This window comes from Drosophila willistoni, chromosome 3R (genome assembly GCF_018902025.1).
Source record: "Drosophila willistoni isolate 14030-0811.24 chromosome 3R, UCI_dwil_1.1, whole genome shotgun sequence".
Classification (NCBI taxonomy): Eukaryota; Metazoa; Arthropoda; class Insecta; order Diptera; family Drosophilidae; genus Drosophila; species Drosophila willistoni.
Genome location: NC_061086.1, coordinates 21,683,016 through 21,705,193, shown reverse-complemented (window position 1 = coordinate 21,705,193; position 22,178 = coordinate 21,683,016). Strand labels below are relative to the sequence as shown.

At 37.6% G+C, this 22,178-nt stretch overlaps 7 protein-coding genes and 1 pseudogene across 8 annotated transcripts; 4 read left to right on the top strand and 4 right to left on the bottom strand.

Moving 5' to 3' along the window:
• Positions 1-1,182: 1,182 nt before the first annotated feature.
• Positions 1,183-3,202, bottom strand: LOC6647801 (arrestin domain-containing protein 17). Its single transcript, XM_002070341.4, has 5 exons — positions 3,002-3,202; positions 2,429-2,557; positions 2,146-2,363; positions 1,494-2,088; positions 1,183-1,425 (listed from the first exon to the last, which is right to left on the bottom strand). The coding sequence occupies exons 1-5, from the start codon at positions 3,114-3,116 to the stop codon at positions 1,244-1,246; spliced, it is 1,239 nt and encodes a 412-aa protein (XP_002070377.1). The 5' UTR covers positions 3,117-3,202; the 3' UTR covers positions 1,183-1,243.
• Positions 3,203-4,020: 818 nt separating this feature from the next.
• On the bottom strand, positions 4,021-5,958 carry LOC6647802 (arrestin domain-containing protein 3). Its single transcript, XM_002070342.3, has 5 exons — positions 5,776-5,958; positions 5,317-5,460; positions 5,034-5,245; positions 4,383-4,974; positions 4,021-4,320 (listed from the first exon to the last, which is right to left on the bottom strand). The coding sequence occupies exons 1-5, from the start codon at positions 5,888-5,890 to the stop codon at positions 4,088-4,090; spliced, it is 1,296 nt and encodes a 431-aa protein (XP_002070378.1). The 5' UTR covers positions 5,891-5,958; the 3' UTR covers positions 4,021-4,087.
• Positions 5,959-6,247: 289 nt separating this feature from the next.
• Positions 6,248-8,185, bottom strand: LOC6647803 (arrestin domain-containing protein 3). Of its 2 annotated transcripts, none has more exons than XM_023178437.2 (5): positions 7,985-8,185; positions 7,555-7,692; positions 7,282-7,490; positions 6,617-7,229; positions 6,248-6,557 (listed from the first exon to the last, which is right to left on the bottom strand). In XM_023178437.2, the coding sequence occupies exons 1-5, from the start codon at positions 8,097-8,099 to the stop codon at positions 6,340-6,342; spliced, it is 1,293 nt and encodes a 430-aa protein (XP_023034205.1). In that variant the 5' UTR covers positions 8,100-8,185; the 3' UTR covers positions 6,248-6,339. The 2 variants fall into 2 exon arrangements, with proteins under 2 accessions (XP_023034205.1, XP_023034206.1); XM_023178438.2 differs by having other exon boundaries at positions 7,282-7,509; positions 7,985-8,047.
• Positions 8,186-8,776: 591 nt separating this feature from the next.
• LOC6647804 (arrestin domain-containing protein 17) lies at positions 8,777-11,328 on the top strand. The gene is made up of 3 exons (XM_002070344.4): positions 8,777-8,934; positions 9,794-10,822; positions 10,889-11,328. Exons 1-3 carry the CDS (start codon positions 8,820-8,822, stop codon positions 11,152-11,154), a joined length of 1,410 nt encoding a protein of 469 aa, XP_002070380.1. The 5' UTR covers positions 8,777-8,819; the 3' UTR covers positions 11,155-11,328.
• A 498-nt stretch (positions 11,329-11,826) lies between these two features.
• LOC6647676 (arrestin domain-containing protein 3) lies at positions 11,827-14,561 on the top strand. The gene is made up of 4 exons (XM_002070345.4): positions 11,827-12,065; positions 12,795-13,144; positions 13,207-13,762; positions 13,825-14,561. The coding sequence occupies exons 1-4, from the start codon at positions 11,954-11,956 to the stop codon at positions 14,079-14,081; spliced, it is 1,275 nt and encodes a 424-aa protein (XP_002070381.1). The 5' UTR covers positions 11,827-11,953; the 3' UTR covers positions 14,082-14,561.
• A 411-nt stretch (positions 14,562-14,972) lies between these two features.
• On the top strand, positions 14,973-17,193 carry LOC6647677 (annotated as a pseudogene).
• Positions 17,194-17,260: 67 nt separating this feature from the next.
• On the bottom strand, positions 17,261-18,953 carry LOC6647678 (arrestin domain-containing protein 3). Its single transcript, XM_002070347.3, has 3 exons — positions 18,806-18,953; positions 17,604-18,596; positions 17,261-17,538 (listed from the first exon to the last, which is right to left on the bottom strand). Exons 1-3 carry the CDS (start codon positions 18,915-18,917, stop codon positions 17,375-17,377), a joined length of 1,269 nt encoding a protein of 422 aa, XP_002070383.1. The 5' UTR covers positions 18,918-18,953; the 3' UTR covers positions 17,261-17,374.
• Positions 18,954-20,238: 1,285 nt separating this feature from the next.
• On the top strand, positions 20,239-22,165 carry LOC6647679 (arrestin domain-containing protein 3). Its single transcript, XM_002070348.2, has 4 exons — positions 20,239-20,406; positions 20,471-20,796; positions 20,983-21,622; positions 21,684-22,165. Exons 1-4 carry the CDS (start codon positions 20,295-20,297, stop codon positions 22,019-22,021), a joined length of 1,416 nt encoding a protein of 471 aa, XP_002070384.1. The 5' UTR covers positions 20,239-20,294; the 3' UTR covers positions 22,022-22,165.
• The last annotated feature ends 13 nt before the right edge of the window (positions 22,166-22,178 follow it).

Sequence of the window (22,178 nt, the reverse complement as noted above, 5' to 3'; positions counted from 1 at the left end):
CGATGCCGCAGAGAGAAAGTTGAGGATTGGATTGGCGCGTTGAAAATTACTTAATGTTATGGCCATTCGAGGGGGAAGAGGTGCGATGGAACGGCGTTTAGTTAAATGGATTATACCGACACTAAACCTGACTACTGATGCTGGTGTAACTCTATCGATTCCAACTAACTGTCACTTGGAATTAACTATCAGAAAAGTATTTAAAAGTTACTTTATTTAGTCATTGAAATGTTTTTGATTAGTTAAAATGTAATAAGCTTACAATTTCCAGATACTTTTGGAAAAAATAAAACTAAGTATTTCAAATTGCCAGTGTCAAAGTAGAATTTAGTGAGAATGGGAAATTCGATAAGGGCAGAATTTAGTTTTTAAGATCGAACTATAAATTTTTGAGTCAAAGTTCCCAGCACGCTAAGTGCTATTCATTTTTAACTGCTATTCAAAACATATGTTAAATAAAAATAAGATTTAAATTGTGTTGATTATTTTTTAGAGAGATTGGATTATTTTTCTGATATTTAAAAATTAAAAATCGGACTTACATTCTTAAAATGATTCAAAAATTGACTTAGCCAGAGGTTGGCAAAGCTGATATGAGAATTCAGAAAAAGGACAAGCAGTTGTTTTAGATTTGCACTGCTTTGCTAAGTGGTTTCACTTAACAGAGTTTTTTGGGACAAAATGTACACAGAAAATCACCCCCCTTACTATATTATATTATAAATGGTCATCACCCATAAAAATGTAAAATACAACAAATATAGCGAAATCAACCCCTTGAAAAGTAACAGTAATACAGTTAACATTATTAAAGTATTATACTATAACAGTTAGTTTAACACAAAGGACTTTCCTACATTTCCTACTCTCCTTGTTATACTGATATACGGAAAGTGTTATATGTTTGTAAACTTTCCTACATATCCTTATTACAGTTTCGTCTAATGTTTTATTTCTCACAACTTGTTATACTGATATACGAAAAGTGTTATATGTATGCCGCCTTTCCTACATATCCTTATGACAGTTTTGTCTAGGGTTGATTTCGCATAACTTGATATACCGAAATACAAAAAGGTATATGTAGGTGGACTTTCCTACATATCCTTATGACAGTTTTCTCTGGGGTTAATTTCTCCACATCTTGTTATACAGATACATGAAAAGTGTAATATGTATGTGTGTTATATATATTTTTAAAAAAAGCAATTTAAAGGCTACAAGTAAATGGAAGCTTTGTTCATTAATTGAAACTTTGGTTGATGTAGCCAATGTTTCGACTATTGGATGATAGAACCGGTGGAGGATTTGGTATACTATAAACAGGATATAGAGGTGCAAATTCATTTTTTCCAAATGCATAAAGCTCTTCCTCATTGATGTTGCCACGTACCGTGAACTTTGATTCCTCGTATTTGGGTGGAGCTTTAAAGGGAAATAAATGGAAAGTTTTGGGCAAGAAAATCTTTAAGACAAAAGTACAAATAATTTACCAATATCTGCCGAACTAGGTGTTAGTCCATTTGGGATAGTGGCTATGGATGTCACCATGGGTAGCTCATCGGTAGTTCTTTGGCCTGATGCTGGTCCTGCTGCCTCGTAGTGGGCACTGCGTCGTGGCGGCTGCTGCACTACAATGCCAGATACAGCCAAGGGAATGGTGCCAATGGTCAAGGGCATAATCATTAGTTGTTGCTCCCGTAAACTCTTCACCATAGCCTCCACCTCCAGGTGATAGGCAATCTGTATAAGATGCTCTAGACACGTGGGCGGTGTGGCCGGTACATCCATATGCAGGGTAATAGATCGAGTACACTGACGTAAGACGGAATCGCCTTTGGCCCGCGATATAATAATTCTTTCCACTCGTGAGTGCTCTGGTTTTATACTGTAATAACGCACAAGCATGACCAGACAGAGTCGTAACTCTGAGACAGCCAAATGTGTATTATTGATGACTGTCACAGTCACAGGTATACGTTGGCCAGGTACATAACCCGCTTGGGGCAGATGCAGCTCCATTTTAAGCGGATCCGTTTTGCAGGGACCACAACAGAATGTCCTATAACCCTCACTGTGCGTCGCCACCTACAACAAACACAAATTATTATTGTTTTCTAGGACTCCTATGCAATTCACACTCACCCTTAACTGAGGCGTCTCGAAATTCAAATCCATCAACTTGAGCACCGTAAAGCCATGTGTATAGGCCTGATTATATTTCCAGGGTCTTACCAATAACACCTTAACTAAATAACGTATGCAACCATAGCGACCCTCGAATGATGAAGGGCACTGATAGGGCAATTGGCAGGCAAAGTTATATGTATGCACTCCAGCCTCAATGATGTGTCTATTGTTGTCTGAATTTAGATTATAAAAATTGATTCCAACCTGCTTAATATGCATGTATGTATATCATACTTACTTTCTTCAGAGCCCACCAAATAGACAATCGTTGACAAATAATCCTCTCGTCCTGCAAACAATTTGTTGCTCGTCAATTGCCTCTCACTCCATTTGGTAAGTGAATAGCCGACCACTTTGACTACGATAGCTGCAAAATTTAAGCATAAGCATATTATCTTGAAAATTTAATTATAATCCATGATAAGACATTCAAATTTAGTCCATGAAAAGTACTTTTCGACAGTATAACTTAGCATATACAAAATTTTGTTGTATAAATAGTTATGCCCAACTTAAACTTGAATAAGAAGCCGTTTTTTATAGAAACCTTATCATTCATTTTTTAAACATTCCCTCACTCTTTTAGCACAAACAAAAACTTAAACACACACATGCACATAAAACACGTTGATTTGAAATCAGTAAAAGAATGTTAACTATCGGGAATGTCGTCATAAACAAATACATATTCATAAAGCGCTAATCAACCGCCTTATATACATACTAAATATATCGTTATCTTTTAACACATTTATTGCATTTATGAGCCAATCGATTATGGGGGATTTCAGTAAAACTATATAACTATTACCTTCAACTTCCTTGGGCTTATCCGATTTAAGAGTGACACAGCCCTCCACCAATTGCCCAGCATAGAAGGTGCCATATCTATTATTATCAAAGCTGATCTCGCATGTAACAACCATTTTAAGGTGACCGTTTTCTCGGTGTCCGCTTTCCGATTCGCAAAAAAAATTCGCAAGAAACTAAAGTCTACCACATTAGGAGTGGGCAAATGGATTGCGACTAACTTTGAATAATGAAATGTCTGGGTCTGCTGCTGGGGTCGTGGCTAGCCAACACTTCGGAGCGGTCGTCGCGGAATTAGATAAGGCGATAAGACGCCATTGAGCATTCTCCAAAGTCGTATGAGCGAGATATGAAATGGAATTGAAATTTTATAAGAGTTCTTTGAGAAGCACTGAAACTGCTTCTGATTCCGAATATTTGATGTCAAAGTCGTTATCGTTTACAGGGCTAACCTTGGCCATGGGCTAAGTCTTATGCAAATGCTTAGTTTTTTATAAACATTTAATGTACAGTAACCAGACTTTTAAAAGTTTTGTTCAAAATATTTTGATAATGTTAATCTGAAAAGTTGAGAGGAAATATATTTACAACTCGTGAAAGATCAACATTTTGCACACTTTTTAAAAGCCATTTGAGTTTTTTTTTCTAATTATTAAAATTTCTAACTAGCATTAAAAGTATTATTATTATAAATTTGGAAAATATGCAGAAATTCAGTACAATTTTTGCCAACCAAATAGTTTAAATAAACTTTTTATGCCATTTTGAAATAAAAAACCAGAGATCCGGGGCTATCTTCGACCGCGTCGAGTATAAAGCCAGACATTACATTGTCTGTTTATATGATAGCTATATAATATAGTTATCCGATTTGGAAATGTCATTGAATTTCTAATAAGTCATGACATTTCTTCAATCTTTTTTTCGACGACATCTCTTTTGACATTTTTCAGAAATGACATCGTTGACTTTTTCAGAAATCATAAAACGTAATAATAATAATAAAGCAGCTGAAAATAGTTTTTTGTTGAACTCGAATTGTTTTATATATTTATTCTTTATAGTTCATATATCTATCAATCGTCGCTCATAGCCAAGTTCCCTTATTTTTATTCATATCAGCCGCTGGATTGACAAAACCTCCGTCTGCCATATAAATCTCTGGAGCCGTGGGACTGGGAATATCGAAAACTGGATACAGTGGCTTATAAGCACTTCCATCCAAATTAAGTGTGTTTGGTTGAGATGGCGAGGGATCGTCTTCATCAATCGATTTAGTTGCAGAACGCATATACACAGCCTCTTGATAGTTTGGTGGAGCTGCAAGTCGAAGGCAAATAAATAGTTATTAATTGAAATTGTTTAATTGAGTAAAGACTTACGTATGGAATCGTTAATGGCCCAAGGACCAGCTACATCTGCGGGAGGTGCAGTTGCTGCAGTAATCTCCCCACCATCGGCGCCATTGAAGGATTGAACATTAAGTGTTTGCATGCCACGTGGTTGAATGAGTACAGTCTGCGTTAGGGGTACGCTGCCAATGGTCACTGGCACACTGACCAATTCATTTGCATGACAACCCTTGACTCTAGCTTCGACATCAATCTGATAGGCCATTTGTATAATACTGCAGAGGTTGAAACAAGTGGGCGGTGTGGGCGGCACACGTAACTCATACGAGAATTGTTTCTTACAATTCCGTACAACGGAATCTCCCTTTAAAGTGTTTAATATAAATTTCTCAGATTTGGAATTTGGTCTTGATGGCGGCTTTGAATGATAAGTGACCAACATGACCAAGGTCACCAAAAGCTCTTCCACACGAATGTGACTATCGTTAGTGACTAAAACACTTAAAGGTATACTCTGTCCTGGAACGAAGCCTGTCTCTGGCAATGAAACTTGCAATAGAAGTGGATCTGAGCTGCAAGGCCAACAGCAATAAGTCTTTTGGGCTTCGCTATGGGCAGCAACCTACAAAATATACAAAATATAATAAGCAAAAAAGGTTTTCAACACAAGCTAGAACTTACCCTCAGTAAAGGACTATTATAATTTAGATCCATGACCTTAAGCACCGTGAAACAACGCGAATAGTTCTGATCGAATTTCCAAGGTCGAACCAGCGTCACTTGGGTCATATAGCGCACACGGCCCCAAGTGCCCTCAAATGATGATGGACACTCCATAGGTATTTGGCAGCTAAAGTTGTAGACATGAATTCCTGGCTCAATCGAGACTTGTGCTGAGAAGTCAATAAAAATTGTCCTTCTTATTTTTATTCTTCTTCAATTCTAACTTATGTTCAAAACTTACTACTTAAATTGGAGCCAACTAGAAAGATTTTGGAGGCAATATAGTCCTCACGTCCATAAAATGCATGTCGCTCCCTTTTGCCATGTCTGGTGGTTCTCTCCCGCCATCTAGTCTCTGCAAAGCCACTTATATTCAAGGTAATGGCTGAAAGTGGGAAATGATAAAAGAAAACATCTCTATCAAAATATGTACTATTTTATTTTGAACTATGATTATTTATAAATAATTTTAATCTTATCACTAGTATGCTTTAGATTTGGGAATTGCCCCTCTATTCCCCGCCAACCCTCTGCCATATTGTCCTGTATAAATATTATGAGTCATTCTTTGATCTTTGCTAAAAAATTTACAGAAAACCATTTTTGATAAGATAAAAGTATGACTCAGTAACACAAATGGTTTAATTGACTTTCTTTAAACAAATGTGAATCGGTTATTATCTATAATTTGCATATTTACCTTTTACCAATTTCACTTTGTCCAATTTCAATGTAACCTTGCCCGTAATAACTTGACCAGCAAAATATGTTCCATACGGATTGCCATCAAATTGAATTTCACAGTTAACACCCATTCTAAAGGATATCGCCTATATATGTACGTATGTATATATTGATCGATGTATTTTCAGCAATCCAATCTCGTTGTCTAACAAGAACCAACTAATTGATGTTCTACTATTTATTTAACACATTTAATTATTTGTTTCAGTTTCGCTCCGTTTGATAAGAATCGTGCTTAGTGCATGGAAGCCAGAAACAAACTGAAATTGAAACATAAAAAAGTGGGGGAGAATGCCAACCAATGGCCAATTTTTTATCTTATCAATATGTCAAATAGGAATCCTAAAGGTTTATTTTTATTTTCTTTTTTTTTTTTGTTAATTGCAAGCCATACACAGTCATAAAATAAATTTTTAAAGGGGTTCTTATTTGTGTTAGAGATGCAAAAGCAATTTATAACCGACATTTATTGTTTACAAAATGTTTTTTGTATAATTTCACCAAATTGGTTTATTCCACATCACAACCAACTGCTTCTATCGATGTTGTCATCATCGACAAAACCTCCTCGATTTGAGTAGCCAGTTGGCTGTTCACCATTGGACGCCAAAGGACTGGAAATATTAAATACTGGATAGAGTGGCGTAAATGGTTCTTCGACCTCTTCATTCGTCGAATTTTTTGGAGATTTCTTCACATTGGGCGGTATATGCAAAGCCTCAGAGTAACTAGGAGGGTCTAAAAATGAACATTCATTAAAGTTTCTAATCCATAGACATATAGATGTGTTGTCATACTTATGCTAAGATCTGATGCCCATGGACTAGGTGCAGTATCTGTAGTATCAATCTCTTCCTTATCCAGCAATACCAAAGCTTTGGCATCCAGCTCTTGTGGCACAAGTGGTATTATAGGGTCAACAGGTTGTATGCGTCTGGGTTGTTGCTGCTGCAATTCTTGCCTAAATGGCACACTGCCAATGGTTACTGGCATATGAACAGAGCCATTCACATGACAACCCTTCACCTTGGCCACAACCACAATTTGATAGGCTATCTGCAAAATGCGACACAGATCGAAACAAGTGGGCGGTGTGGGGGGCACTCCTAGATCGAAAATGAACTGCTTTTTGGAATTTCTTAAGACGCCTTCACCCTTCTTTTTGGCGACCACATAATTTTGTGTTGTAGTTTCCACGCACGGTGGATTGCTATAATAGATGACCATCATCACAAGGCTAACTTTTATTTCCTCCACGCGTATGTAGCTCTCATTGGTGGCCAATACGCTGACGGGTATTGTTTGGCCCGGAACATAGCCCCGTTGTGGCAGCGACAAACGAAGATCAAGGGGACTAGAAAGGCAGATGCCGCAGCCAAACGTTTTCTGGCTTTCTGAATGGGCTGGAGACTAAAAAACCCATTATCCACTCAAATGGAAATGCTTTGATTAAGAGACTTACTTTCAGCAAATAACTTTCCGCATTTAAATCCAACAGTTTGAGTACAGTAAAACGTCGCCTAAAGGTCTGATCAAATTTCCATGGTCTTATGAGCTTAACAATTACTTCGTAGCGCACATGACCGTGAAGTCCCTCAAAGGATGAAGGACATCTGATTGGTATTTGACAAGCAAAATTATAGGTCCGAATACCAGGCTCAATTGAGACCTCTAAACCATAAAACGAAATCTTTATATTAAAGTCAATTTGATTTCATATTTGTATTATACCCACCATTAGTATTATTGGAGCCCAATAGATATACTTTAGTTGCAATATAATCCTCATGTCCCGTATGCCAGTCGGTGGAATCATCTGACTTTTTCTCAGACCAACTGGTATGGGCATACCCTTTGATCTTTAATACGACAGCTGAATGACAAACAAATGCAAATAATGGTTAAACATATGTATTTTCTAATAGTTAAACATTTCACTTTCGCGGTCATTATTATTATTACTATATTTTTTGTTCGAGGGCACCAGCTTTATCATCTTATCAGACACTTAAAAGTTTTGTCTACAAATTATTTAACAAAAGTTCCCCGCCCTAAAGAAATAACCATTGGAAAAATGATAAGTCCTTTGTATGAGTCATTCAAATTAATTTATGGTCATTCAAACTCGTGTTTTTATTTGCTATTCGTTTTCACTAATTAACTACCTTTCACAAGTTTTAACTTATCCGATTTCAAAAGCACTTGACCAGTAACCACTTGGCCAGCAAAATAAGTGCCCACTGGATTGTTAGTAAACCGAATTTCACAGATTACCACCATAATAGATAATAATGACTATTCTTCTGTTCCGATCAAAGCAGAAATATTTATGAGGAAATTACTTCCACGCCGAGTGGACGAACACGAACTGAAAATAGAAACAAACAACAAATAAGTTGTTATATATGTAAAATATACATGGGTACTTTTTTTTTGTTTGATATATGTACGTACATAACATATATTTGTTATTTTTTTTTTTTTATTATCTTATCGCTGTTATAGTTATTAATGTATTTTTTGAAAGAAAAAGATTTATTTTGTATTAAATACAGGGTTCTTGTAAAAGTGAATGAATTATTCTCTACACTCAAAAATTTATGACCATAGAATATGTTTTTTTTTTAAAGAATTGATAAGGCGAAATTCACCCAGAATGATTGCCAAGTTTTCAAAATGTTTACAAATATATTTGAAATCTATTTCAAAACTCTTTATAACTTTAACTTTGACGACAATTTCACTCCAAAAGTTCTCGAATACAAGTAAAAGGAGAGAAATACTCAATTTTGCACTCAAATTTCCTCCCACACATCCACTCTACCACCTGTTTGGGGTTTCAGTGGGGGTTTAGCGATAAGATATAATACAAAGCAGCATATATGTACATATGTATATAATATGAACACTGAATAATTGTTAAATCGTTATGGCTCAGTTGCCGTTTAGCGACGAGTGTGAGCGGTACTCTCGATTCGGAAAATAGAGCCATAGACGAAAATGTCACAAAATTGCATTATAACATTTGATCAAAACGAACATGGCACTTATTTTACGGGCCAAGTGATAAGCGGCAAGGTGATAGTTAATTTTAACAAGACCAAAAAACTCCGTGGTAAGTGGTAACATTTAAAGTTAAATAATATTTGATTTCTTTGCAAATATATATGTATGTATGTACGTTCAATTTTCACTTATCTAAACTTTATCTTATCGGTATTTGGCTCGCTGCTAGACATTTTTAGCAAACCATTAAAATGCGTGATTCAATGATAAGTCAAGTTTACCACAAACAAAATGCCAGTTAATTGATGGTGATACCAAAACAAAATAATTCTAAATGGGGATCTACAGTAGTGATCTAATTGTTGTGGCATGAAAAATATGTATGTGGGGTCAGGAAATGCCATTGAAATTTAATTTGTTATGGTTAAATTTTCCCAAATGAAATGAAATGAATTGAGAGAAGATACACGTTGCTGACAATATCTGTTATTGTTTAACTAATCTCACTTTAGCTAAAGATTATTTTTTAATATATAATATTGACACAATAAAACTTAGAAATGTTTGAATCACACTTAACAATGTTCACTGTTTGATGCTCCGAACTGCAGTGGCTATAAAATTCTCAAAAAGCTTCTGCTGAGGTCATTAGATTATAAAAAAAAATCCATAAATAGCAAAAGCTTGGTAATTATTAAACCGATTGCAATGTTGTAAAACCGCATTTAAGTCTAAACCGCATTGAATAAATTAAATAAAGATTTTATATTCTAATTCGAATTAGAGTCACAAGAAATATGGTATAAGACAAACAATTTCAATTTCATTCTAATCAATTTTTTTGATTGAGACTGAGACTTTATCTTTTAATGAAATCGATTTAAGGCTGTAAAGTTTATTGCTTGTGTTCATTCATAAACATACTTTAAACTGTGAAGATTGTTGATAATTGTGTTTTTATTTCCCAGGTATCAAACTGCAGATTATTGGCTATGCCTTGGCTCAATGGCGGTTGAGGAGACACAGAGGAGCTGTGGCCATACAGGACACAAAGAAGCGTCGGAAGAATACCTATCTGGGCAGGGAGGACTATATAGCCTCCACCACATATCTAATGGGTTCGGAAATGGGTAAAACATTCAATATAGATGCAGGCACTTATACATACACGTTTGCCTGTCCCATACCATCGAATTGCCCATCTTCATTCGAGGGCGCTTTCGGACACATACGTTACCTGGCCAAGGTGACATTCCTCAAGGCTGGAGCCTCCAATCGCACCCATAATGTGGGATTTACAGTACTCAAGCTATTGGACTTAAATCAGGAAAGCAAAATGCTAAGAGAACCGGCAAGCAATGATGCCTTGGAATACTTTTGTTTTATGAACAGTAAGCCGGTTCATTTGAAGGTCACTCTGCAGCAACAGGGCTATGTGCCGGGACAGTTTATGTTGATTCACGCCCATGTGAGGAACAACAGCAACTCCAGCTGCAAGAAACTGTTAATAATGCTCCACTTAAGGGCCACCTATACGTCTGATCAACCCTCTATAAGAACCACCTCGGAAAAGATTATGCTAGTCAAGAAGGAATGTGGATCAGTGGCTGAACATTCCGAGAAATCGTTTACAGAAACTCTGCGTATTCCGGCCACAGCTCCCACCTGTGAGCATCTTAGCAAAGTGGTGCGTGTCTCCTACGAAGTGCGAGTGGTGGCCGTAATGAATTGGCTGATGGCGAATCCAAGGGCTGTTGTACCCATTACCATAGGTAATGTTCCCCTAACTGTGGCCATGCCAATCGGAGCTACTCCCATGTCAAGTCAGGCTTCATTGCCAGCCGATTTGCCTTGCACTTCCGCACGTGCCATGGAAATGGCAGCAGCTGGACAGCATAATTTTGGCTATGACCTCACAGAGGATCTCGAAGATTTTGCACTGCCCGACGATGGGGATGATGAGTTCGAAACAGAAGAAGAATGTGTCGGTGATGTGGGTAAGTCATAAATCAAAAAAAGAAAACATTAAATGTTGAGTCTATAATAATCTTTATATCTTTTAGCTCCACCCACCTATGAGCAAGCCATGTTTATGACTACCGACATAGCCGATACAGATGTCAACACGGTCAGTGAGACATCACGCTTCACTCCACGCTATCCTGTCTTCGATGTGGACACCTTCACCAGCCCGCCACCAAATCCACCACAAAAGAAAAGACGTCGTCGTCGCCGGCGACCTAATAACCCGGGCCTGGAGAAACGTTCGCCGGATAATCGACAACAAGAACAACAAAAGGAGCCCGTCGAGTCTCCCGTTCAGATCTGAATTGTACCTAAATATACATACACACATATATATATAAATGCCAGTAAATGCTTATCACAAGATATCATCATGATATCTTATCATTCCAGTATTTGCAAGTTTTGTTCTAGTGATGAACACCCTGTGCATTCTTCGCTCTTTATATATACCCGTGTTCATTACTTATATGAAGAATATCAAATAAATAAATAACAATCCTTAAAAATGGTCTTCCATCTGATAACTGATAAGTACTCATTTATCAATCAACCCAAGTCAAGAACGAGTTGTTTGATTCAGCCCCTTCTGACGTAAATTGTGATTACTCATAGATGGGGGATTTCTTTCCAATGCCAATATGTGGCTACTTTCATTATGTTTTTGAACTTTAAGTGCAGAAATCGTTTTTGATTTATTTACATATGTTAATTATAAGACACCTGTTTTTTGTTTACATCGGTCTTTTCCGAGTTCGTTAAAAAGCTTTTGCTACTCCCCAGCATAAGCTCCCTATCGTTCCCTCTCTCGCACTCTCACTCTCTCTCTCTTCGATTGGCTCTCTCAAATTTGAAAGCTTTTGCTCTCAAAACTATGTGACATCATCAGGCGTCCGATTTATGCTATCTTGCAAACATTTTTCGATTCTAAATTGTATACAATTCAATGCTTTGGCAGTTCATTTGCGTCGTTTGAAGAGTGTTGTTAGGGTTTTTTTTTTTTTTGGTTAAAAATAAATATAGTATATATACAAAAAACATGAGTTTTTAAGCAATTATTAAATTAATTTCAATTTCATTCGCGTGCAACAGACTTATCCGAAATGCCATCAAATTGTGTGTTCGAGTTCGATCGTCCTACGCCAGTTTACTACAGTGGCGAGACCATTAATGGACGCGTTGTACTAAACACTACAAGCAGCAAATCGGTTAATGGTATGCATTTGGTTGTTACTGCATTTTACATATAATGCAATCTAGTCTATCCACTTCGATTCAATGGAAAGTTGCAAAACCAGATTGATAATGCGGTTAATGTCAATCATTCACATGAATTTCTTTGGAAATGAGATGAAATACTTTATCGCCTTTTGACTTATCACTTCACTAGTCACATGAGTTAATCTATAAAAAAGAGAAATATATTATTGCTCACTTCCAATTCTTCTAAATATATTCTAAAAAATAGTGAGCACTCCCATTTCACTTTCCTTTCCTAAGCGGTTTTAATTATTTTCACTTTCGAATGACAGACCAAAATGTTTCTCTTGGTAATAAGCGTTGGATACACACAATTTTAGGCGACTTTGTGCGTTTGCATTAGAGCAACAAGCTTATATTTATATTATACAGTGGGCAGAATACTGCTAAAGTGTGATGAAAATTGAAAGAAAAGTCATTACTCATCACAGTTGATAAAAGTGTTAAGAAATGGTGATGGGGGACCATTGGACTTGAACCTTTGTTTATCTTTTTGGTAAACACAAATTTACACTTATTAATAAAACAATTATCAACCAAAACCAGTTGAGAACAAATTAATCAATTGCTGCACTCCCACTGTACTCTTATCATATGCATAAACAGAATACAGCTTAACATACAGAAAAGGCAAAACAATTTTTTTAAAGCATCTTTTCTTCGTTTTTTTGTTGGTATTTTTAGAAGTTTATATACTCTTTGAGGGCGAGGCCAAAGTACGATGGGATGAGCAGAGATCCCGCACACGTAATGGTAAAACGGAATCCTATACAGAGCATTTTCGTGGGACTGAAACTTATTTGAATACCCGAACCGCAGTCTTTGGTGAGGGCGATCTGCCAGCGGGTACTCATAGTTACACATTTTGCATACCTTTGCCCTTGGAATGTCGCACATCGTGTGTGGAAAAGTATGGAAAGATCAGTTACGAGATAACATTGGTGGTAGATCGATCATGGCGTTTCAATAATGTATTCAAGCAGCCACTGACTGTACTTCAGACCTACAATCTGAATATGTATCCCGAGATGTTGGTAAGTGACTGTCTGCTAATCCAACAGGAAACAATAATTGATTTTTCCTTTCTGTTTCTTAGATACCACTGAAAAATGAGGATATTAAGTACTTTTGCTGCTGGCCTTGTTCTTCGGGTCCAGTGATATCCACACTTACCATACCTTTTGGTGGCTACGCGCCTGGCCAGAGAATTCATTTTACCCTAGAAATAGATAATCAATCTCATGGATACGATTTGGATGGCATTGAATTGAAGCTTAAACAAATTTACAAATTTGTAGCCAGTTCGCCGCATTATAAGGCCAGGGAGCATGATAACACACTTACTACTGATGGACAAAACGAAAGGGTATTGCGTCTATCAAAACGCATTATCAATGGAACCTTAGTCATTCCACCTGTACCCCCATCATCCAGGCATGAGGGCATCATTACCGTTCGATACGTGATTGTGATGTACATCAAGACAGGAGGTTGTCATACTAATTCGGAGATTAGAGTGCCGATAGTAATTGGCACTATTCCATTAGCACAAAGTGCCGAAAATCCGGAACATGCTGCTGCTTGGATACCAGAGACACCAGATACACCCGCTGGAGCTGCTGCAGATCTTCCTCCTAGCTATGACAATTGCAGTGAGTATTGAGGTATAGAGACACTCACTCCAGATTCAATTGCATCTCTTTTTTTCGTTTAGAACCTCCCTCATTTGAGCAAGCCACTCACATTGGGGAAAAATTCGTGGACACGGATGTGGACGAACATAATCGAACCGACGACTTTATACCCAAATATCCAATGTATACAAATTTCGCCATGCCTTCAGCTCCACCAGCGCCAGATGCACCGCCTTATCCAGCATTGACTTTACCCAGTGCACCGACTGAAGACAACATAGAGAATGGACCAGATGGACGACAGATCCAAACCTACGGCTGGAATTCTAGCACTTGAATTGAAATACCTCACCGAAAAGTCGAATCTCAGGCATTCGTATATTATATGTATTTGATAATGCTTTATTGATAATGTAGGTATTTTTGTTTAAAAAAACCACAATCCATCATTCAGACTATTTTTATACTACTTGATACAAACCAAATCAAATCGTCAAAATTAACAGATATTTTTATGGTTTTTTATGGAAAGTTACATTAGTTTTTTATGATTGTGGTACAAAAATAACGACAACAAATATAAAGAGTTTAAATCAAAATTATAATATTTATAATTTTATTTTTATACCATGCAGCCATAGGGTGAAATGGTATATTAAAGTCTCGTCTCTACGTATGTATATGCTACTTAATGTTTATCAAATGTTATTATAATACTTTTCTATCATCAGAACTTGCAACTTTTTTTTCTTGAGTTACTCTTTCATTGCCCGTTTTTAGAATATTAAATAAATGAATAACAATATTAAAATTGAAACTATAGTCAATATTGGAATCTCTGATTCAACGGAGGACTCTTTGTGGTTTCTGGACCTTCTCATATGGCCCATATGTTTTTTTTTTACATCAGTCTACTCAACTTAACGTAAAAGCTCCCGCTCTTCCTCAACATGTTGGTTCTCTTTTATTCAGAAGTTTTGGATCTCAAAAGTGATGATGTCGCAAATATGTATTTGAAGTCTGGAAAATGGAATCGAGCAAATATTCCTTGATTCAAAATTGTACAAATTTCAGTCTTGGTTTGTCTTCCAAACTGTATTCATCTTACTTGCCTGTTCCCTTTTGGTTTGCTTTTTTAGTAAATTCAGCAAAAAACATATGTAAACATAAGTTTTATAAGTAATTTGAATATTTTGAACAGCATTTGAGTGCTGGAAACTAATCAGGAATGCCCTCAAATTGTGTTTTCGAGTTCGATCGTTCTTCGCCGGTTTACTACAGTGGCGAGACAATCAATGGACGCATTACACTTACCACTACAAGCAGCAAATCGGTTAATGGTATGACTCTAATTGCATGTTACATAGAACGCAGTCTAGTCTATCCACTGTGGTTCAATGGAAATATGCGAAATCAGATTGACATTAAATTTTAATGGAAATGAAATGAATTTTTTAATAAGTGTATTGGAAAATAACAAGCCACCCACAATGTTTCTAGTACACCCCACAATATGCGTTGGATACGCACAATTATAAGATACTTTGAGTCTTTGCATTAGCGCAACAAGTTTATATAATCGGCACAGTTAGTAAAAAACGACTTGAAGCTTCAAAGAAGGAGGCAAAATCTTCGATACACAAACAAAACCGTCAAAGTCCCTTTTTATTTTGCTACACCGGCAATTTCTTCTTCTTCTTCTTCCATGCATATACACTGGTCGGCATATATATGTTGATATAGCGGTGCCTTAGTTAATTTTTTTTTCAGCAGAAAGAACTGACAAAACATAATAGACAAAATATTTCGCCAATTTACGGTACTTGAAACGTGAAATGTAAATGATGTCAAAATATACATATATGCCAACCAGTGTACGTTAGCGTACGGCGCGCAAGCAGATGCAGTTTATGTAGCGTTGCGTCTGTGTGAGTATGCGCTTGTTCAGCTGCAATCGTGACTGCCCGCAAAGGCAGCCGAAAATGGCTATATCGACTCAGCTTCTCATGCTGATCAAAAATATACATACTTTATGGGGTCGGAAACGTCTCCTTCTGTGCGTTACAAACATCTAACCAATTTTATAATACCTTCTGCAAGGGTATAATAACACACATTACACAAGCGAAAATTCAAAATTCCTTAATATTTCAGAGGTCTACATACTCTTTGAAGGAGAGGCCAAAGTACGATGGGAGGAGCGGAGAGTAGTCTATAGTGATAGTGGTACGACGACCCGTACGGTAACTTTTCGAGGAAAAGAGGTTTATTTAGATACGAAAACGGCGGTCTTAGGAAAGGGCGATCTACCAGCGGGTACGCATACCTACACATTTAGTATATTTCTGCCCTTGGAGTGTCGCACTTGATGTGTGGAAAAATACGGAAAGATCAGCTATGAGTTATCATTGGTGTTAGATCGATCATGGCGTTTCAATAACGAATTCAAAAAACCGTTGACTGTACTTCAGACGTACAATCTGAATATGTATCCCGAGATGTTGGTAAGTGACTGTCTACTAATCCAAGAGGAAACAATAATTGATTTTTCCTTTTTATTTCTTAGATACCACTGAAAAATTAGGATATTAAGTACTTTTGCTGCTGGCCTTGTTCTTCGGGTCCAGTGATATCCACACTTACCATACCTTTTGGTGGCTACGCGCCTGGCCAGAGTATTCATTATAGTCTAGAAATAGACAATCGATCCCACGGATATGACTTGAATGGCATTGAGTTAAAGCTAAAACAAATTTACAAATTTAGGGCTACTTCACCACATAATAAATCCAAGCAACGTGAAAATACCCTTACCACCGATGGACAAAACAAAAGGGTATTGCGTCTATCGAAACGCATTATCGATGGAACATTAGTCATTCCACCTGTGCCGCCATCGTCTAGAAACGAGAGCATCATAACCATTCGATACCTCATTGTCATGAACATTAAAACAGGAGAGTGTCATAGTGATTCGGAATTTAAAGTGCCCATAGTAGTTGGTACCATTCCATTGGTACAAAGTGCCGAGAATTCTGCACAAGCAGCTGCTTGGATTTCAGAGACACCAAGTGCACCAACTGGAGCTGCAGCAGATGTACCTCCTAGCTACGAAAATTGAAGTAAATTTTCAGTTCTTATCAGTATCTAGATTCAATTGCATATTTTTTGTTCTTACAGAACCTCCTTCATACGAACTTGCTACTCACATCGGAAACAAATTCGTGGATACAGATATAAACGAACATAATCGCACCGATGACTTTATACCCAGGTATCCAATGTACATAAATTTCGCCATGCCTTCAGCTCCACTAGCACGCGCATTGACTTCACCCGTGGGCCATAGGTTCAAACTTATGACTGGAGCACAGAACATTAAATCGAGTTACCTGATACAATTCGAATCTCGGCCAATGTGTATTACTTTAACCCACTGGTTATTTTAATCAATGTAAAACTAATTTCACGACCATATATAATATTGATAATTAAAATCACTGATAAATCCTCGAAATTAATTTATATTTTATTTGATTTTAATGAAAGTTTTCCTTGATATTCGATGTGATGAAAGTTTTTTGGTTTTGACTCATTTTTGTATTAAATAAAATTAAAATTTATTATAAATTACTCAGTTTTCAAAGTTGTTTCTGGATCTGTTAGTTGAGCTCCATCCATTTGGTAGTATAAATAACGTGGCCTAAAGTCCAATTGATCGCCGGACAGGGCATGTTTGTTGGTCTTATTTAGATTTGTGGCTGTCATGAACTCAGCTTCACGAAAATTCGAGACTATATGGGAAGTTTTGAGAATATATTTATCTAAATTAACATTACATTTTCTTATTAAGACTTACCCAAAGAAGTCATCGATTGACTAAAATTTGGTGCTGTCATCAGAGTTGTTTCTGGAGCCGGAGTCAATTCTGGTGCTGATCCTTCCGGTTGTTCTAACGAACGTGGTTCAATTAAATTATCCTTAATACAGGCTGGCAATACATTGCCAATAATCACTGGAATTTGGGCCAGTATGGAACGATTGGCCTGATAAGTTTTTACGGTAACTTCCACTTCGTAGCCGATTTGGATACAGGCACAATTTGAGGTATTCAACGAAGCCGCTGTCTGTGGCACTTGCAACATATGCAAATGTTGGAAAAAGATCAACTCTTCGCGCGGCAAATTTGTCAATTGATGGCTACTGGTCAATATGTTTTGTCTATCGATTTTAAGATCACTACGCTTGGGCTTATCACGCAGCAATCCCACATAGGTCACAATCATATTCAGTTTATAGATCACCTCAGTTAGTTGAAGGCGCTGTGGATTATTCAGCTTTACATGCACCGAAATGCCAGCACCTGGAGCATAACCACGTCGTGGTATCTCCAATTGTAGTAGCAATGGTTTCTGCCAGAATTTCAGGCATGGTGTACGCTCAATGCGTTGCATTTCACAAGTTCCCACACTCTCATGATTGAGACAACTGTGTTGAAAGACCTTCAATTGACGCGTGTGAGCCACATCCACTCCACGATCGGCAGAGCTGTGTATTAGGACTTTAATTATATACCGAATGTGTCCATGAGATCCTTCAAAGCTGCTGGGACAATTTTTGGGTAACTGCACTGTGAAACCATAATTATAGGTTCCTGCCTCCATAATCTGTGGCAAGGAAACATCAGAGCCTACGAAGTAATCCATTTTGGCAAAATAATCCACACGATGTTCAAATGTTAATGGTGGCTTTTGAGCTTGTGGTTTCTGTGCCGGAGATTCCTTTTGTTTCTTTTCATTGTGGGGCTTTAGCCACGCGGTGGCTGCAAAACCATTGGCCTCCATTAAAATGGCTGCAAGAAGAAACGGAAAAGGGCAACTTGGTTAACTGATTCATGCTGATCTAATTATTATAATCGAGTTGATATATTTATACTTTGCAATCAATTAACAAAGTACACCATCGATAGCCCAATCGAATGGATGACTCATTTCACTTGAGTTGCCTTATCAGACCAAAATGCCCATCCATGAGTCATTATCACTTTCACTGCTTCTTTACCTTTAATTAGAGCACGTTCCGGTAGCGTAAGGTAAATATGACCATTGATGGTCTGACCGGCTTCATAGACCCCATTGGGTCTGTCCAATTGCATGTCACACGTTATGTTCATTTTCCTGCAAAAAGTTTATGTTAACTCAACGACTGCCGTTCGATGTCTGGCGAATTGTTGACAAGTGTTTTTGCTTATTAAACAGTTACTTTACCGTTATCGGTTATGTGGCTGTCTTTATGTGTGTGTGTGTGTGTGTGTGTGTGTGTGTGTGTGTGGTCGATGCGTATCAAATGGCAAGTGAGTAGTTGCCGCCGTATTGGTTTATTGTCTTTGTTTATCTAATCTGACACTGGCATGGGTCTAGGCCATTCATTGGTTTGCTGTTTAGTGCAAAAACCGAAAGCTTATCAATATCGCATTGCCAAGCATTTGTCCTAAACTTTTACCATAATTTGATTAAAATTTAATTAAATATACCCATGCAAATCCAATGATAATTGTAGCATACATATGGGCGCTTCATTGGGGAAAGTCAATAAAATTTAGGCGCCACATACAAATCGAAGAAAATGTCAACTAAAAGTCTCTCAAAAGATGGTTTTTTCTTTAAACCTCCGAAATAGATATTGGATGTGTTAATATCGTTTCTCTTTTATATACTTAAGCTTTGATGAACATTCCCCATACATGAGCTCATTTTATTGTGTTCTTTGTCTTGTCTCTTTCGATTTCGGTCTGTCCCTGTTTTGTTTATATCGTCGACTTCATTATTTAAGCCTTAATGAAACTAAAAACCATCGTCAAGCCCATTAACCATAACAATTATGCATATCAAATTAATCGAGCCAAATGCTTTCAAACATTTTTGAGGCCTTAACGGGTTTAATTTTCAAACAAATTCTCCCACATTATGTGGCTACTAAAAAATTAAAAAGATACGCACATAAAACGCACTTAGGCTCTCATTTATTTTCTTGCCGCCAAAACACTGAAACATTTTGTTGTTGTGCCAAAAAATATACATACATATTTGTATCATCTATATATGTATGTGTGTGTGTGTGTTTATAAAATGGATAGACCGACCTCGCTAACTGTTATTGTTGGGCGGCCAAACAAAGAAACTGAAAGGGCCAAAACCAAAGGCAACCAACAAATAGTTGCTCCATTTCCCTAGCGTTTGGTCATAGCAAAAATATATATGTATGTGTCTATATTGGATGAAGAAAGAGTAGACAGTAGACAGTAGATGTAGACAAGGCGCCAACTTATTGATTCGCCACCATAACCACCCTATCTTAGTTGGAAAAGCGAAAGCCTGACGTTGCGAGTTGGCTTGTCGGAGGCTGCTGCTGCTGCGACTCATCGAGTCCAAGAAGGGAGCGTAATAGCAACTTCAATCTCAGTGCGCGTCTGGCTGTGTGGCAGTTGAGTTGTTTCTCTTTTGGGGACAAATGAAGTTGTTCTTCTGCTGATGAAGCAGTGAATAGAAAAATGCCCACAACCTGTGTTTTTCAATTGGATCGTTTAAATCCAGTGTATAATAGTGGAGAATATATAAGTGGGCGAATTTTATTACGCACGGACAAAGTGAAACGTGTAAATGGTTAGAAAATAACAAAATAAGCTCCATACAAAATTTGTTTAAATTACTTTGTTTCCTCCTGCAGCAGTCTATGTCACATTGGAGGGTGAGGCCAAGGTTCAGTGGTCAATGAGTGGCAAAAGCGAAACAGCCAATTATTCGGGACATCAGCAATATTTACATTCACGGACTAATGTCTTTGACAATTCACTGTTTCGCGCTGGTGTTCACGTATATGTGCTTACATTGCGTATACCACCAGATTGCCCAACCACATGCAAAGGACCCTATGGCTATATAGCCTATAATATATCCCTTACCATTGATAAGCCATGGGGATTCGATGAAGTGTTTCGTAAACCCATTCATGTGGTTCAAACATTGGATTTAAATTACAATACAGAGTTTGCGGTAAGTTGATGGAAAACAAAATGAGGATAAAAAAGGTTGCATGTGTGTGTGTGTGTGTGTGCTAAAAGTGACGTGGCAACATTAGGTGCCATAATGAAAGCGCAATAAATATGAAGCATACTTTTGGGCTAATAATTAAAAGAAAATTCCATCAATTTGTTTAGCAATTTGTTTTACCTTCCTCAGCTTGCCGTTAAAGATGAAAACATTAAATATCTTTGCCATTGGCCGTGCATTTCTGGTCCCATTGCATCGACACTGACTTTACCTGCATCAGGTTTTACACCACTTCAAGAAGTGCCTTTTCGTGTCGAGGTTGACAACCAATCGCCACATTACGATATTATTGGACTTGAAGTCTCTATTAAGCAGCATTTTGTATTCCTTTCACGTAAACCGGTTAAAAGGAATTTCTATACAAAAACATTATGTAAAGAACTGATAACAGATCGAACTTTAAGATTATCTAAGCGATTGTATGAGGGCTCCATTTGTATACCCATGGATACACCGCGATCTACCTTGAATCCGAATTATATAGTTTTTCTGCATTATACACTGCAGCTGAAACTTAAGACGGGCTACTTTCATTACGATACAGAGTTATCGGTGCCAATTGTTATTGGAACCACACCGTTGCAGCATATGCGAGGATCTGTGCATACGCAACAGCCCAGCCGAAGGACACCCACACCAGAGAGGCAACGTCTGATCGAGAGAGTCTCACCCCGGCCGCCCACAGTCACAGAGGAGACGGCCCAGGAAACGGCTGCTGAGCCGCATCAAACCATTCCAGATGATGAACCGCCCACTTATGATAGTTGTCGTAAGCTTAGTAGCTGGCAAACGATTACTAGATTCCTACTAAATTACGATTTCTGTTTCAGTTCCACCATCATTTAGCTTTGCCACTCTTGGCAGTCAACAGACCCTCGATAGCCAGGCATCATCGGTCCTTCAACGTATTCATATGCCCAAATTTCCGGGCTTTACTACTTTCATAGGCACTGCTCCGGCCCATGGGCTTGAGGATTCTGGTCTGGATATGCATCACTATCGTTCATATGGCTCACTGGACACAGACCACACTGGTCGTAGTTTGGATACGTTTGGTTCCCTGTGCGGCCCACTGTCCGAGCAGATTGAAGTTGAAGAAATTGCGCCCACTGAAGTTCATGATGTGTCGGCCCAAGTGCACCAAGCTCAAGAGGAGCACCAATTCTGAGAACAAAAATGTGTCTTATCTAGGGATAACTTAATTGGAGTATATAAACATACGTAATTGCTAAGTATAAGTGCTCAGAGCTAAGGCTAATAGAATATTATTTTGACTGGATCTTAACTGTCCGTCAATCAAAATTCTATATATACATACATACTAT

Bases quoted from the DNA above. Each gene is read 5' to 3' on its own strand.
- LOC6647676 (XM_002070345.4), top strand. From the start codon at position 11,954: ATGCCATCAAATTGTGTGTTCGAGTTCGATCGTCCTACGCCAGTTTAC. The intron at 13,145-13,206 runs GTAAGTGACTGT...TCTGTTTCTTAG, and splicing joins ATATGTATCCCGAGATGTTG to ATACCACTGAAAAATGAGGA. The intron at 13,763-13,824 runs GTGAGTATTGAG...TTTTTCGTTTAG, and splicing joins TCCTAGCTATGACAATTGCA to AACCTCCCTCATTTGAGCAA.
- LOC6647801 (XM_002070341.4), bottom strand. From the start codon at position 3,116: ATGGTTGTTACATGCGAGATCAGCTTTGATAATAATAGATATGGCACC. The intron at 2,558-3,001 runs GTAATAGTTATA...TAAATTTTGCAG, and splicing joins TAAGCCCAAGGAAGTTGAAG to CTATCGTAGTCAAAGTGGTC. The intron at 1,426-1,493 runs GTAAATTATTTG...TTCCCTTTAAAG, and splicing joins ACCTAGTTCGGCAGATATTG to CTCCACCCAAATACGAGGAA.
- LOC6647679 (XM_002070348.2), top strand. From the start codon at position 20,295: ATGCCCACAACCTGTGTTTTTCAATTGGATCGTTTAAATCCAGTGTAT. The intron at 20,407-20,470 runs GTTAGAAAATAA...TTCCTCCTGCAG, and splicing joins CAAAGTGAAACGTGTAAATG to CAGTCTATGTCACATTGGAG. The intron at 21,623-21,683 runs GTAAGCTTAGTA...TTTCTGTTTCAG, and splicing joins GCCCACTTATGATAGTTGTC to TTCCACCATCATTTAGCTTT.
- LOC6647802 (XM_002070342.3), bottom strand. From the start codon at position 5,890: ATGGGTGTTAACTGTGAAATTCAATTTGATGGCAATCCGTATGGAACA. The intron at 4,975-5,033 runs GTAAGTTCTAGC...TATATTTTGTAG, and splicing joins ATAATAGTCCTTTACTGAGG to GTTGCTGCCCATAGCGAAGC. The intron at 4,321-4,382 runs GTAAGTCTTTAC...TTCGACTTGCAG, and splicing joins GGCCATTAACGATTCCATAC to CTCCACCAAACTATCAAGAG.
- LOC6647803 (XM_023178437.2), bottom strand. From the start codon at position 8,099: ATGGTGGTAATCTGTGAAATTCGGTTTACTAACAATCCAGTGGGCACT. The intron at 7,693-7,984 runs GTAGTTAATTAG...TTTGTCATTCAG, and splicing joins TAAGTTAAAACTTGTGAAAG to CTGTCGTATTAAAGATCAAA. The intron at 7,230-7,281 runs GTAAGTCTCTTA...TGGGTTTTTTAG, and splicing joins CGGAAAGTTATTTGCTGAAA to TCTCCAGCCCATTCAGAAAG.
- LOC6647678 (XM_002070347.3), bottom strand. From the start codon at position 18,917: ATGAACATAACGTGTGACATGCAATTGGACAGACCCAATGGGGTCTAT. The intron at 18,597-18,805 runs GTAAAGAAGCAG...TTCTTCTTGCAG, and splicing joins GGAACGTGCTCTAATTAAAG to CCATTTTAATGGAGGCCAAT. The intron at 17,539-17,603 runs GTAAGTCTTAAT...CTTCCCATATAG, and splicing joins TCAATCGATGACTTCTTTGG to TCTCGAATTTTCGTGAAGCT.
- LOC6647804 (XM_002070344.4), top strand. From the start codon at position 8,820: ATGTCACAAAATTGCATTATAACATTTGATCAAAACGAACATGGCACT. The intron at 8,935-9,793 runs GTAAGTGGTAAC...TTTATTTCCCAG, and splicing joins CAAGACCAAAAAACTCCGTG to GTATCAAACTGCAGATTATT. The intron at 10,823-10,888 runs GTAAGTCATAAA...TATATCTTTTAG, and splicing joins AGAATGTGTCGGTGATGTGG to CTCCACCCACCTATGAGCAA.